The sequence below is a fragment of the Neopelma chrysocephalum genome, unplaced genomic scaffold (assembly GCF_003984885.1).
Source record: "Neopelma chrysocephalum unplaced genomic scaffold, ASM398488v2 Primary Assembly neopelma1_70, whole genome shotgun sequence".
Classification (NCBI taxonomy): domain Eukaryota; kingdom Metazoa; phylum Chordata; class Aves; order Passeriformes; family Pipridae; genus Neopelma; species Neopelma chrysocephalum.
The window spans coordinates 325,587-341,479 of NW_020897730.1; the positions used below are offsets into that span (position 1 = coordinate 325,587).

At 39.2% G+C, this 15,893-nt stretch overlaps 2 protein-coding genes across 5 annotated transcripts in view; both read right to left on the bottom strand.

The window, feature by feature from the left end:
• Positions 1-777: 777 nt before the first annotated feature.
• GP5 (glycoprotein V platelet) lies at positions 778-7,285 on the bottom strand. Of its 2 annotated transcripts, none has more exons than XM_027686008.1 (2): positions 7,186-7,285; positions 778-4,101 (listed from the first exon to the last, which is right to left on the bottom strand). In XM_027686008.1, exon 2 carries the CDS (start codon positions 4,073-4,075, stop codon positions 2,150-2,152), a length of 1,926 nt encoding a protein of 641 aa, XP_027541809.1. In that variant the 5' UTR covers positions 4,076-4,101; positions 7,186-7,285; the 3' UTR covers positions 778-2,149. The 2 variants fall into 2 exon arrangements, with proteins under 2 accessions (XP_027541809.1, XP_027541808.1); XM_027686007.1 differs by lacking the exon at positions 7,186-7,285 and adding an exon at positions 6,581-7,173.
• Positions 7,271-15,893, bottom strand: part of ATP13A3 (ATPase 13A3) — a 42,976-nt gene continuing 34,353 nt past the window's right edge. Inside the window, exons 32-34 of one of the 3 annotated variants that reach the window (XM_027686005.1) lie at positions 13,901-13,990; positions 12,276-12,444; positions 7,271-7,346 (exon numbers count right to left, since the gene is read on the bottom strand). In XM_027686005.1, coding sequence (XP_027541806.1) covers positions 7,330-7,346; positions 12,276-12,444; positions 13,901-13,990 — 276 coding nt within the window. In that variant the 3' untranslated portion in view covers positions 7,271-7,329. Of the gene's footprint in view, positions 7,347-7,920; positions 12,445-13,900; positions 13,991-15,893 lie in introns of those variants that run through there. The other 2 variants (XM_027686004.1, XM_027686006.1) reach the window with 2 other exon arrangements.

A 15,893-nucleotide genomic window follows, 5' to 3' on the forward strand; every position in this document is an offset into this window, starting at 1 on the left:
GGTTCAGAAAAACAGCAGCTGGTGCTGCCCCACTGCCCTCCCCGAGGTCAGACATCAGGGTGTCGTACACCCACATGGCGAGCAAACGGGTGCTTTTCCTTAGAAATCAGATACTGTGCGTGCCTGGAGCCAGGAGAACATTGCCTTCTCCAAGGAGAATGATCACCAGCATGGCCTGTAGAACCATTTCCTTGCTAGTCCTGATTACACTGATCTCCTGCTGCTGGAAGCAGATGCCTGCGTGGCACCATATGACAGTGCTGGAGCTGGCACAACACTAAGTGGTCATTACAGCTGTCCAACAAGAACCTAAATTTGTAACAACTGTCTCCTTTTAAACACCAGCATGCAACCACCCAGAGCCACCACCAAGAGAGCTTCCTCTTGGTTTTGTGCTTCTCTCAAATGTATTGCAATAAAAATTCTGGAGCATCTGTTTTCTGAATCCAGTCACAGTTTGCTTTGCACCAGTAGTAGTGACTGGCATTTCTGCTTCTTTAGAGATGGCTCTAACTCCCATTTAGCCAGGCTTACTAAGTTTTGTTAAACCTCACAGCAAGACAATGGTCATTTCACACCACAGAGTCACATTGTCTCCTTTCACAGCTTGGAAGAGTAATTCAAGCCCAGCAGCAGAATGCCCTGAAACAAAGCAGTAATACTTTATTCTCACTGCCTAGAGTAACACACAGAAGGGAACCAGCCACAAATCTGCAGCAAATGCAAGCTTTCTTCACCTCAGGTCTGTATTGTGCCATTTTAAGGCCATCCAGAAACGCCCTCAATAGTCAGAAAGTCAGTACAACTAAAAAAGGACTCCTGGAGTACAGGCTCTCTGGCCCAAGAGCCAGGGAACTACATCCAAAGGTTTTCAAGCACAACATCAGAGTTTTTAAGAACAAGTTAAGTCACATAATTAAAAGGTAATAGTTAAATCAAAGACCTACCAAAGCACAGACAGTCTGAAAGCTACCGGTCTACTTACAAACTAAAATATTTATATAATTCAAATAATAATAAGCATTTCGGTATAAAGACCAAAACCCACATTATTGCCTTGTAGTTGCCTTTGCATATCAACACTTGAAAGGCCTGGAAGTCAGGGAGTAGCACTATGTAATAAGGTAAAAAATAGCCAGACTGAAAATGCTACTGCACACTCCAAGCTGATGGAGTTGCGTACGTTCCCCAGCCAACTTCAAAACAGTGGTGACACTTCAGGGCCCTCAGTTCAGGCAGGCTCCCTGCCACTTGTTGCATACCTGTTTGGCTAGCCCACCCAGGAGAGACCATGCCTTTCTCTCCCACCTCAGTCAAGACTAGCTCCAATCCAACACATTCCTGTGAAGCCCAGCCTCAGTTCTGGGCATCTGCCTGTTATTCCAGTTTCAAGATTCCCTGCATCACACAGCCAGTAACACCTTGCTTTTTCAGACCACTGGCCAAAGTTTAAGGATGAAAGTGTTTACTTCAAATTCAGAGTTGTAGTAACTTTACAAAGTTTCCAACTCCCCCCCTCCCCAGACAAACAATAAAATACATCAAGATTATACTTCCTATCTCAGCATCTTCCTCTGCTGTTAGCTTTAAATGGTACCCCTTCCTCGTGCCACATCCTGGAAAGGGGCTGAGGACAGAGAACAAAAGCTAAGACATTTGCACCGTACCATTCCACCCACACTCCCATTGTTAAAAGGTCCTTCCCAGCATCTCCTCCCAAAAATACCATTTGTTTTCTCAATAAGAAGACAAAACAGATAGTATAAGGCATAATAGCATTTGGAGTACTTTGGGCACTCTCTAAAGCACAGTTAAAGCCATGTTCCTGTGTAGAGCTCCCTATGTTAATGCCACTCCACAGGAGTAGTGTGAGCAGGGACAGGGCTGAGGACCAAAGCAGGAAACCCACAGAGGACATGTAGAGGTGACCACAGGCACTTTCAGCTCTCCCTCTGGGTTCCTGCACCAGGTGCTGTAGCAATGTAATTACAGCCACTTCTGGCAAAAACTGTGATGTACATAAAAGCTGTAAAGCCCAGGTCTTTATGATCTTTGCTATGAAAATTTGTAATCCAGATCTGAATCGAGTACCAGTTGGTCAAATTGCATCCAAGGCAATGCTTCTACTCCTCTCTTGGGCTAGTATGCTCTATCTTCTTAACAATCTTATCAGAACTACAGGCTGAGCAGGAGTATTTCTGGAGTGCAAGAGTTGCCTGGTTTTACCCATCACATACAGACTGAGCACAATGGTTACAGTCTGGAGTGCTAAAATCAAACTGTGAAGGCACAAGAATAGCTGGCAATAAGCAATTCTGGTATTAAAATAGGCTTTAGCACTCCTGTGAGCTGGCAACTCATCCCACCAGACAAGAGTAGTTAAATCTGTTCCTCTGACACTGTCAGTTCGTGCTATGACGCTGGGAGAAGTTTGTATTGGAACATCTGAGAAATGAAACCCAGGCTGTCCAACATCTTCAGCATGGGAGTAGGTAGAACCTGGAGTCTCAGGAGGAATTGATGTGGGTGTGCTGCTTTCCATGTCAAACACTGCTGTTACAGAAATCTCCCAAGATGATCTTAAGTGCTCCATCACAGGAGACGTCCAGGTCTGGGAATAAGTTGAGCTGAGGGTCTGATATGTAATGGCTGTGGTTGGCAGGCACTTCGGGCCATCGATGGTTAGAGCCACAAGAGAAATATTCTGCAGTGCCAGCGGGCTGTGGCACATCAGAGATGGCACATCTTTAACTATCTCTGTGCTCTTTTGGAGCCACTCTCGGAAGCCAAGAATTTGGCAATCACATTTCCAAGGGTTGTTGTCAAGAACAACTTCTTGCAGCTCAGGTAAAGCGGCAAAGAAGTCTGCAGGAAGAGACTGCAGCTTAGTACTATTCAGGTAAACCTTCTGGAGGTGCTTGAGATTATGAAAGAGGTTTCTAGGAAGAACCTCAAGCCTTGTATCAAAGAGGGAAACGTTCTGCAATTTCTGAAGGCTCAGAAATATGCCCTCTGGCAAACTGGAAATATTGTTTGTATGCAGAGAAAGGCCTCGCAGTTCATTCAGGCCACTGAACACATTCCTAGGAAGGACCGTAAGCTCTGGGTTAAAACTCAGCACAAGAAGCTCTAAATTTGTCAAGTTACTGAACACAAAATCTGGTATTGTTGAGAGCTTTGTGTGATACAGCCACAGGCTACCAAGATGCCTCATTTCTCCAAACAGTACTTCTGGAAGAGACTTCAGTGGGTTCCTGTATAAGGTCAGTTTACACAGGTCATGCAAGTGCAAAAAAAGCCCAGAAGGTAAAACCTCAATCTTGTTTCTGGAGAGCGTCAGGCGCCTCAGTTTGTGAAGACAATGAAATGCATCAGGGGCAATGGACTGGATGTTATTGCAATGCAGGAAGAGTTCCTGCAGCTCCGTCAGGTTATCAAACATACCAGACTCTATTGAAGACAGCCTGTTAAAATACAGCATCAGCTTCTCAAGCCTGGCTAATGCACTGAATATATTTCTAGGCAGTGCTGCTAAGTAATTTCTTGACAAGTTCAGTACTTTGAGTTTGGTAAGGTTCTTCAGCACGTCACTGGGAAGTGCTGTTAGTTGGTTTTTGTTCAAGTAAAGTTCCTCCAAACTAGCTAGTTTGTCAAACAGATTTTCCTCGATGGATTTCAACCTGTTACTTTCGATGATCAATTGCTGAAGCTGCACCATGTCATCAAACACTTCTGGAGGAAGCTCAACAAGCTTATTATCTAGCAGTTTGAGGATTTTTAGATTTCTCAAGCCTTTAAAAGCCATTGGTGAAAGCAGAGAGATGTTGTTTGAAGACAAGATGAGATGCTGCAGTTCCACCATCCTAGAAAAAACATCCTGCAAGTATGGCACATTAGTGTTCGTTATGTGGATTTGTGTCATGTTGCAAGGCAGATTTAAAGATTCCAGGCCTTTTATGTGGGGACCCGAGCAATGAATTGCATTTTTTGAAGAGCAGTCACACTTCTCAGGACAAACCGATGCATCCAACTGGAAGAAAAGCTTGATCATCAGCGACAAACGGAACACCAACATCCTTGTTGAAGTGCCAGAAACATTAGCTGTTACAAGAGATAAGAGAGAGTCAGGATTTGATCACAGGTAGTTAATAACTTAGCAGCTCACAAAGATGTGTGATTATATCATAAAACCTGCAAATGTGTGCAAAATTTCTCTTGGCTTGAAAGCAAACTTCAAAATCTCTGTTACTGCAAATATTTATAAGCTGCTCAGCTTACACTGAGAGGAACAGATAAAGGCCTTCTGTAAATCAAGTATTCCTTGTTTATATTTGTACTAGTCAAGTATAAAGAAAGCATATAAAAACCATGATGAAACTCCAAGTGGTCATAAGATATGTATTTATTTGAACAGAAAAGCATTACAAAATCACAGAATGGTTTGGGTTGGAAGGGACCTTCAGGATCATCTAGTTCCAACCATGGAGTGGGAGGGACACCTTCCGCTAGACAAGGTTTAGTACATTATACTAAATTACATGCAGAAAATCTTTTTAAAAAAATTATCAAAAGGTCCTGCACCCACAATATTTTTCTATTGTAGGTTATCTGAGGTTTAAAAATAAAGTTTAGCCTGCAAAAACAGACAATAGAGGTAAAAAGGGCGTCCTATATTTTAAGTGGCAAAAAGCAAAACAGCACAGTTCAGTTAAATCATGTCTCAGCATTTTCAAGTGATCGCTTCTTGGAACAGCCCAAGAACACACAAGAAGCAACAGGCTATTTTTGACATAGCCTTAAATAACACACAAGAGCCCACGTGGCACAGGACAGTAGTGAGCCTCTGATAACCAACAAGTCTCACTTCAACAGCTTAATGCAACACCAAGTTATCCCTGGTATTAGAAACACAGTGAAATGAGAGGAAAGAAGTGCCACGAAGTTAGATAGAAAGTTGTAGCAATACAGGTATGTTTCAGGTGGCATGAAATATACCACAAAGTTGGAAAGTTGTATAGATTTCCAAACAAAAAAAAGGAACAGGAAAGCAATCATTGTAGCTATAAATGGTAATATTTAAAAGAGCAAGGTAAACAGAAATCCACAGTCTAGAAATACTTCCTTAGTGAAATCAAGAATTCCAAGTGCATCATAAACCTGGATGTCAAGCACCTGGCTGAGCAGCAGGATAAGCAGCAGCTGGGACAGCTGGAATAGCTAGACAACTTCCACAGACATAACTGGAATAGCTGTCTTCTGTATCAGGAACACTGTGTGAGAGGAGGACTTCATCCCAACATACCATTTTCCAGGGGCAAGGACAAAGGTCTCTCATACCAACCCCACAGACAGACACAGGTACAACTCCCATCACTTAAGTCAAGAGGAACAGCAGAGCTTCTCATGCACCTGAACTGCTGACAAGAACATACCATACCATACAGACCCGAAACAGCTGCAGATCCAAACCAGCTGCTGCATTAAAAAAAAAAAAAATAAAAAAAATCAAAAGGGAGTACTTAAAAAAAAAACAAACAAACCTCCAGTGGTATCAACTACCAGCAACACAGTGCCACAAAACAAGATCTTACTAGGCCTTCCACAGCTCACTGAATGAGACGTGCATCACAAAGAGAGCACAAGATTTCACTCTTCCAAAGGTCTTTTTCCCTGTCAAACAAGAATCTTTCAGAGAATCTCACCCTCCTAAGTAATCTCCACCCTCCAAACTGACTCTCTCTCAGAAACCAGTGATGCTTCTGTCTCAGTAAACTTGTAACCCAGTCAATCCTCCATGCAGAAACAGAGTAAGAAATTTCTGTTTCAAGCCCTGACTGGCATCTCAACCTGCACCAACTCAATCCAAGACCACAGCAGAACTACAAAATTCAGTAAGACAAGAGAAGTAAGGATATAGAGAACCAAACAGGGGAAAAAAACCCTGAAACTGTTATGCTAGTGACTGAAAATGCAGGTCCCTCAGAGGGCATGACTACAGGCCAGAATCTGTAAAGTAAGAAACAGAATAACACTTGATGTCTGTTTCCCTGGTCTCATAACAAAAGGTAGGAGTATACAGCAAGACAAGGTTAGAGCTCAGAAGTGCTAGAAAATGCTTATTTTTACAAACAAACAATGAAATGGTTGAAATTCTTTGCAAGAGATGAAAGCCACACACGTGTGTGACTGGCACAACAACTGGATAATCCTATGGGTCTCAAACATCGAAAGCTGCTGATGGTGTTTTTTGAAGAAATATTTAAATTTCCATAATTGAAGATTTTAACAGTACAGAATACAGTAATACCCCCAATAAAGGTCATAACTATACATTCCCATGTATGAGAATTTTCTCAAACCCTCACGTGAGGCACCTGGCATTCCAGAAAGGGCACCAGCCTGGCTGGTTCTGATCTGCAGCCTCTTTCCCTTTCTGCCACACCCTTAATGTTTCTTAAGATTACAAAAAGATGCCAGAAGCAACACATGAATACTGTTACTATATTAAAAGTCTCAAATCAGTTTTGAACTTAGTTTCACAGAACACTGAGCACACGTATCACTTACAGTGGGTGCTTACCTTTTTTACTTTCTTCCAAGTTCCTAAACTCACAGAAGCATGAGAAAGGAATTTTGAGCTGTACCTTAGAAACTTATCTGCTTTTTAGAGGAACTTACTAGGAGCATAGCAGGCAATCAGGCTTCACCGTGACTCTGCACTTTAAATGGGAAGTAAACCAGCAAAACGCATCCTCTAGATAACACTTTTACCCATATTTACCCAATTACTGGGAAAGGCCAAAGAATATTTTAAGCTTCAGAGCAGATTTTTGCCTACAATTACTTATGCAAGCAACCAACTTCCATAGGTTGTACGAAACTCCAAAAGTACAGTTTGAGGCCACTCACAGAACAGGAAAAAGGTTTAAATCACATGCACAACAGCACAAAAACCACTTGTAGCTTCTTTTGACTGTGATATTGGAGTATGGGCTTCAGCCAACCCAATGCAAAACTACTGAAGTCAGAAATCTACATTTCCATGCAAACTGTGATCAGAAATTTCAAATTTGTTAGACAGGTTCACCACAGTCTGCTACACAGGTGCATTAGGTTTTAAAGGAGTGGACACACCCACTTTAAACAACCAAGCGATTGTACCTTCACAAAGCTGCTCTGACTTACTTTCTTGCAGGATTGGAGTCAAAGAAATTTCAGTAAGGAATTAATTTTTTTTTTTACTTAATGCTTTGGCTAAGCATTCCAAGGTCGACATATTTGGTTTCTGGTTTTAACTCAAAGTCTTCTGGAGTGACAGGACAACAAAACCTAAAGCCTGAAAGATTCTGAAAGAGAAAAGTGAAGTTTCAAAAAGCTAAATTTCAAAAATAGTAGCTTGAAATTGAAAGATTAAGTTTTTGTTATTAAGTGACCAGGTATTTCAAGTATCTTGTCTTCAAGTTTAAAATAATGTGCTCTGCCGATGAACATTTAATGGAAGGTGAGCCCAAAAATGGAAAAGATTTCTTCATTTCCATGTGATTTTTCTGAAGATGATAATGACAACAGTGACAGCTCACAACCAGGAGCATTTGCCCAAGAGGCTTTTCAAGATCACCTCCCACGTGTCACAGAACAGAAGGAACATCTGAATAACAGAAGGTGGAAACAAGACGCTATCACATGTACAAGGTCTGGCTTTAAAACAGCTCTTTATAAACCACCAGGTAAAACTATGGTCAGTATGATCCCACTGCAGAACACTGACACACAGCATGCAAACTTCTCCATCCCCACCTTCAAAAATACAGAGGTGCTGATCAAGATACCCATGACATCAGTGGGAATAAGTCTGTGCTCTTCAATGAGCTTTAGGTCTAATTCCATACAGAATAATTAAAAACAATTTCATGAAACTAATGAAAGGAGTTAAAATATCTGTTCATTTTAATTTTATTTTCAAAGAGCTTCAGTCACAAAAATGATTTACAAGTCTATTTACAATTCTATTGTACAGTTATTTATGTATGCCTCTTGACAACAGGGTACCATTCTAGAGCAGCAATACATATTTTAAATACAAAGATGTAGTATCATTTCAGATCTAAAAATAAAAAGGAAGTTGAGCTTCTAGAGAGTGCTGTAATGATGAACATTTTAATCTGTGTTAGGCTTGAGGAATTCATGACAAACCAAGTAGTTTCTGATTCACATAATTATTAAACAAGCTGCAGTTTGTTGAAAATAGTTTTAAAAACCTGAAGCTTTACTGTATAAAATTAACATATTCAAGACTCTAAAAATTGTCAAAAACCCACAGCTTTCCCTTACACATACAAAAACCTAAGTTTACAATTCAGAATTTCATGGGAGAAATCCTACAGGACTTGAGCTCTCTCATTTTGTGATGACCAACATAAGCATTAAAAATTTGCAGCATAAAAAGGACTCCACATCTGCTTAGTATTATACTGTATATACATATACAGTACAGGATTATTTACCCAACTTGGGATGACCGTTTAGCACAACCTTCATGAAGAAAGAAAAAAATAAATAAAATTAAAAATCCAACAACTTTTAAAAAGTGCAACAGTAAGAGTTTCCAATTTGAAGTTATGATGAATATGGACAGTCAGTTCTGTGGGTGTTTTAGCTGCTTCAACTCAAGCATTATTTGCAGCACTTTCTTTTTACAGTAGATTTAGTTCTATAGTACATGAAACTAGAGTTACTGCTATTTGAATCTGAAGGGAAAAGAAAAAAAAACTTTAAAAATAACCCTGAGGGATATACAATTTCATGATCTTGCAATTTATTTCTAAAAAGTAACATTTATTATTTAGCAATTGCTCTTCTGGATAGACCAGTCCTTTAAGTATGTGCATAAATAATATTTAAAAATCAGTAATATTTACAAATCCTAATACATCAAAATAAAATACGTACAGATTAAAGTCTGCATACACAAATAATTTAATAATAAATCAAACTCCTCAACATAAGGCCAAAATATACAGCAGGAAGAAAATGTCTACCCAGTATCTAGTGGAGCTCACTAAATTGGTCTGTTCACCTGAATTTAGACTTCCAAGATGAACACTAGAAGAGATTTTTTCACTACAAAATGAATTTCATCTTACTTCAAAACAGAAACTGAATACACTAGTGCAGATCTAGTTTGCTGCATTTCTGAAAACCAGAAAAACTAAACTGCTCAAAATGAGAAAAATTATAGGTGGTCAAACTCAGCTCTTGGGCAGGAAGGCATAAATCCCAATAATTGCAGAAAATGCAAAAGCTTATTTTGTGGCTGAACTTGCAACAAGAAGAAGGATTCTCAGAAAAGCTGATTTATTATTTTTGACCAAGCGTCAGAGCTCAAGCATGCAACCTCAGGAACATTTACCAACCCTGAACGCAGACCTTGAGGAAAACAGCTCCCATTTGCAAAAAGTTCAAGTTTACTGTGCTCATGACCCATCAGTCACTCAATTGAGAGACACTTGGCAATTTCAGTTTTAGTAAGAGTTCCCTAAAATGTTCTCTGAAGACAAGCCTACCTTAACAAGCTGTTTCTTCCTCACTTTCTAGGTAAGTCTAATAAACTAGAATAAGACTGGAAAACTACCTTCAGAAACCAAATAAGCCAAGAGAAATTATCAGATTAGAGAAAGTATTAAGCAAAAGCATATAAAAGGGAAAGACACAAATATTTTCTTTGACTTCTCATGGAACAGCAAATCTAAAATGGTCAATGAAATGGAAAGCAGAAGCTTATGCGTTTAAGGGTAAGTCACAGCTCCCAGGTCCAAGATGCATAGCTTCACAACATTTTTGAACTAAAATATTATTTTTCTTTAAATCTGAAATACTACTTATGCAGCTAAGAGTTATTCTTCATCAGTTATTCCATGCTACAAAGATTTTGTAAAATCAACATCAGCAGAAATTAGTCAAGTGACTCAAGTTCATGACTAATAAGTTTATCCAAGTCCACAATAGCAGACCCCTTAAAAGCTACCAATGTTGTTCAATGTTTATGACCTTAAGAAGCCAGGATAATAAGAACATTGTCCTGTTGAATGAATGCTAAGAAAACCACTTCCCCTTTCCTCCTGCTCCACTCCTCAAAAACAAACAACAACAAAAAAAAAATCAGGAAGAGTTGACAGCTGGACTGGAGATAGTACACCATATGCATACTATTTCTGAGGAGCAAGTTCTAATAACTTCAACCTCCGAGTTCTAGGAAAAGGTCTTCCAAACCATTTAGCACCACTTTTAAATTCCCTGTTGGCACAGTACGTTCAACACTGCAGAAACCATAACATGATTGACAACTGACGATAACATGGTTTACAGCTGGACTTGATGATCTTAAAGGTCTTTTCCAACCTTAATGATTCTAAGAGCAGCAGGGACACTGTCCATACTGCCTTACAGAACAGCACAAGGGAATTAGGCCTTATCCGAAAAATTCCACTCATTAAAACAAGGCTGGAATGGAATTGTCTCCACAGGAATTTCAAAAAAAAACCCCAAAAAACAACAAGACAACCCAAGGAAAAAAAAGTCCCTAACATCAAAACCTCAAATTCCATCATCAGAATACACACATTTCAAAACAATCCCAGCTGGCCAGTGAGTTTGGGGCCCTCATTTCATGACTACTCTAAAGAACCTGACTTCCTTCTCTAAAGGATCTCTACAGAATTGTGACTTCTTCAGATCGCAGATCCCCTCCCAAAGCTTGGTGATGTCTGGACCAGTCAGTTGCATCTGGTCAAAACAGATGATCAAGACTCAATATTTACCATCTTCCCAAAGACACTAAAGAAGACTTTTCTAAACATTTACAAAGTTGTCAATGGTTTGGAAAAGTAATTTGTGGTTTAAAAAAAAACCAAAAAACAAACCCAAAGTTTTAAGCCTTGCAAGTGAAAACGATGCCTGCCTCTACATCTTTGCAGACCTATTTTTCTAGTGGTCTTGTGTTCTGATAGTGCCTCATGGCAAAATGATGCATGGTTACCTCAAGTGCTTAAGCAGCATTAGTGGTGATGCAAGCTTCTCTTTTTTTTTTTTTTTAAATAAATAAAATCCGCTTAAGCCTTATAGTTCTGCAGCAAGACAGATTTTAGTTCAATTTTCTTTTAATTTTCTTTCATACAGCTACACATATAGCACTGAAGACACTGGCAGACTCTTTGAAGTGCCCGTGTTCTTAACGTGCACAAATCCCAGGTGTGGGCATGTGAAAATCCACCTCCCCCCTGCTCCCATTTCCCCTGCAGCAGTAACTCTGGCCTTACTACTTCAAGGTATATAGGAACACTATCTTGAGATTTACAAATAAAACATGGTCTGCAAAGGGATAATCCAACTCTTCTGCTAGAAAAACCAAGGTCTAAGGAAAAATGCATAGCTAAATGTAATAAAACATGACATAGAAGAAAGTATTTAGATTCTCCAGCCTTCCTTCTCCAAAAACTTTAGGGTGTAGCCAAATACCTCCTCCTCTAGAGGCCACCTAAGCCCTTCCTTGGGGTTAGCTAGAACAGTCAAGAACTCACTTGAAAGCAGTGTGCTTTCTTCTTAAGGACAGAGCATATTGCTTCTACAGCATTCTGAATTCTGCTGTGGCAGACTAAAGAATTGAACTTAAAACCCAAACATTACACCTGGAAACACTCCTTACTAGTAGGGACAAACTTAGAGGTACACACACCTAAACTTTAGAACCATTCTGAGGCACAAAGCTTTTCTTCAGTCAGGATAAAAAAAAGCAACCCAACAACAAAAAAACAACCAAACAAAAAACAAACACCAAAAAAACAAAAGCATGACAAAGCACCTCTAGTACAACCATGAAACCATTATATCGTAGGGTTTACATGAACACATGCCCAGGTAAGCAGGTTAGAACAATGATTAAGATATTCCAGGCAAATAATGTTTTAACTGCCCTGCAGTTTAAACCTTCAAATGCATCTCATTTAGGAACAATGAAATTTGAAAGAAGGTGGAAGGAAACACAATCATTTTTGTTCTGCCTAAGGTAACCTACATTTTTAAAATGTATAGCCATAGGATGTCTGGCTCTGAATTTTGTATTCAGAGAGACAAAACAGTTGGAAATATCTGCATTAGAATTTGACATTTAGCACACTGCAATTTCAAATAAAGCCTTAAAATTACATTCTTCTGCATACTACTAAAAATACATGCCACCAAGATCCACTGCTATGTTACAGTGATGATTTGATATGAACCATTTTCTTGGGATGGTACTTTTGCTTCTGTTGTTGTCCTGGGTTTTGGTGGCCATTCTGGATCAAACAGCAGTTCCTGAGCTAGGTGCATATACTTCGCTTTTGGTGTCTTCTCTCTACAGCCAAACAGGGAAGAGAGGAAACAAACTCCACAACGGTCCACAGCCTCCTGCAGAAGGGAACAGATTTGAAAATTGGATTACCGTAGGTAATCCAACTAACAACAACTAACAATACAGTAAATCACTAGAAGAAAACCACTTATTTCAGTCTCTAATCTACTATTCCATTGTCACATTGGACCTGTAGTACAGAAACTCTTCTTTTGTGTCATCTCTTCTATAGTATGGTAGCCATGACATTTAAAAAACATTAAGAAAAAACAAGTATTCTGCATTATCATAACATCTAAGACCACCAACAGCTTTTATGCGTACTTTATAACAGTTTCAATAATCACAGATAGAACAGGGAACATGAAATGATTTTACTACTGGAGAATAGAAGTCTGGTCTAGAAAAAGCAAATTCCCAGAGTCTCAAAACACTTCTTCAGCAATGAATTTTTACACAGAAGGCAGCCAGCCAGCCAAAAGTAGCAGAATTTAACTTGCTGATACTCTGAAACTCAAGCACTGCAGGTATTAAATTACACAAATTACTGAACTTAAGTCTTCCTTCCTGTTTTTCCTCTCCCAGTCTTAAATGCGTGTAACTCAGCCAGCTGGGGAAGAGAAACACCATTCCTCATTCCAGAGAGTGAACCCCTCTCATGTCTCAGAGAGCACCTACAGACTGCAGGGCTGACATTTAAATGGAGTTATATTCTATAGTTTTCATCATGCTAAATTTCTATCAATTTGTGAACATGAGCCTTAAGCGTAGTTTCCATTCTTCAGTGAACATAAAGCAATTTGTTCTTCAACTGCCTCAAAAGGACAAATGTAAATCTGAATACATTAAATAAAATTTAGTGCTGAGAAATAAACCATTGTAATTCTAGCAAGCACAAATGTACAATCAGACAAAAGTAATAAGCCAACAGGCTTAAAGTAAAGCTAGTTTTTATGGGATTCACATAGATTTCCTTCATGAACTAACAGCAGAGAGGCAGACCAGAGCAAAATTCATGGTCACCTGAAAAATCTTTCAGTCTCCTAAACCATCTGAAGTAGTAATAATGTACTTTCATTTCCCATCTTGTTTTGTTTCATTTGTATATGCTAACAGTTACTGCTCTCAGACAATGATCTAAAGCTTTAAACCAAATTAATTTTAATTCAATTTAATTGCTTCAAACAAATCAAGATGTTCCCAGTCCTAGCACACTGATTTGTGACAACACAAATAAAATCTGCTAATGGGCAAACTGAAGATAAAGTGAGAAAAGTCTTAAAAGCAACCCTCTAGGTTTGCTTCACAGTTCTTGTACACAGACTAAACTGTGTCATTAAGGAGAAAAATATAAACCCAGAAGCCTTTACTTTTAATACTCTAGTAACAGAAATCTAATTTAAGCAGACTTAAGCTTAAGATAAGGCAACAGACACTTATAGATCATTAAGAGACAAAACCAAACTAATCCACATGCACTCAAATGATGACAGCAAAATACTCGTCTCCAACCTGGGGCGGCTGGGGTATGGTGAGGCGATATTCTCCTTGTTTGTCTCGATTGAACACAACCTTCCAAAGGATCATATCAAGGAGGACATTCTGTGAGACATTATAGCGAGTGGGAAGAATTAAAGAAACTAATGATCATTTGTTGTTAGTGTGCACATTACAAATAAAACCTGAAATAGTGTGTTAGGCATAACTAATTCGGTGCCAAGCAAAATGGAGAGTCTGCACTACTTGTTGGTACTTATGTGATAAACATTTTCATTCTTAAAGTGCTCATGTGAGATTTAAGAATATGAACATGTACTTTAAATCGATAGCAACAACGATCAAAACTTTTGGTAAAAAACATATGGTAAAAACCACAAATACACACTCTTAATGTGTTTCAATACTCTAAAAAACCTGCAAAACATCACAGACATAAGTGTTTAAAGCAGTTTCCCCATAAACCATCTTTAACATTACTGTGTACTTCATACTGGAGCTATGCTTTGTTCATAGTCTGTTTTAAAAGCAGTGACATTCCCAGAAAAGCTACAGTGGGGTGGCAAAGCTGAGACACCAGCGGGAAAGAAGGAATTCAGTAGGCGTCATTCCAGATTTTAAGAGGGCAGAACTTGAACAGTATGTTCAGTACATTTGGTTATTCTCATACAGCTGCATGGGTGGACTCAAGAGCAAATCTGACAACACAGGTGTGAACCTGTACTTTCCATAGCCTTGAGCCTACAACTCTGATCCTGGGACAGATTCCATTTCTAACATCTGATTAACCTCACCAATGAAAATGGGGAGCTGATTACCCAGACTTTTATAACAGATTTTATAGTGCTTATAATATACCAGAATTTGACAGTGCTTTTATAAAGCATTTGCCAACAAATCTTCAGCTTGTTAGATGTTCATTTTTGAAGCCAGTCTGGTTAAAGTATGTCTACGCCAGGCATCAGGGGTAAGGAGGAACAGCTGCTAAGATCTGCCTTTGTTGTGCAATATTTTCTGTCATCTGGTAGAAAGAATCTGCATGCTTTGTGAACCTAGTCTGGCACCCACATGGAAGGAGCAAAGCTTTACAGAGCATTTCAGAAAACACGTTTGGGACAACCACAGTTAGAAATTATTCCTGTTGTAGAAGCAATGAAGAAACCACATATGATTGTAGTGTGACACAAAAGTGTGAAACTGGCAAGTGCGACCAAAGAAGATAGATACAATCCCTCATGTATCTCATCATTGTGAGACACTTAAGGAGGCAATTACTAAGGGATTAGTCTCAGCAGAACAAACTCTAGGTGATATATATACACAGAGTACCTTGTTAAGAGAAGGAAGGAGATGTCAGCAGTGGCCTCTCCCAGATACTCAGAATATGATCTGTGGTACCCAGGTAAGCCTGTAGTGGAAAGTGTAGGGAGCAGAAAATCCAGCCAGGCACACAAGGAAAGACAATGAGCAAAACTGGAAGTGAAGGAATGAAACTGCCTGTGATTTCTACACAACACACAGGACCCAGTGAGCTGGCACATGAAAAAGCTCCAGGGAGCCTGAGTAATACTGCTGGAGTTGGGCAAATGCAGTTCAAGAGGTGGACTGAAGTTATGGAAGGTGAAGTATGTATTGTAAAACAAGGCTTGGGATTTGATAATCACGAGACACTTCTGTTGGACACATGCTTACAATAAGACAACTCATCTGCCTAAACAAAGCATTCAACTAACAGTGAAAGCAGAAGAAACTGATTTTAAGACAAAGTGTAACAGCTCAAACACTTCATGTCAAGAAAACTCTAGGTACTTCTATTTTATTACTAAAGTACCAGCAACAAGATAAATAGGCAAGTCTGTTTAAAAAAGGAATGTGACAAATCACTCCAGGAGTTTGGTTATGAGTTAAGTGATTAAAATTGAAAGATGCTAACCCAGACCTGCATAGGAAAAAGAGTGGGATGTGGTTTCAAATACTGGGTGAAAGCAAACACTCTGCAGTAATTACA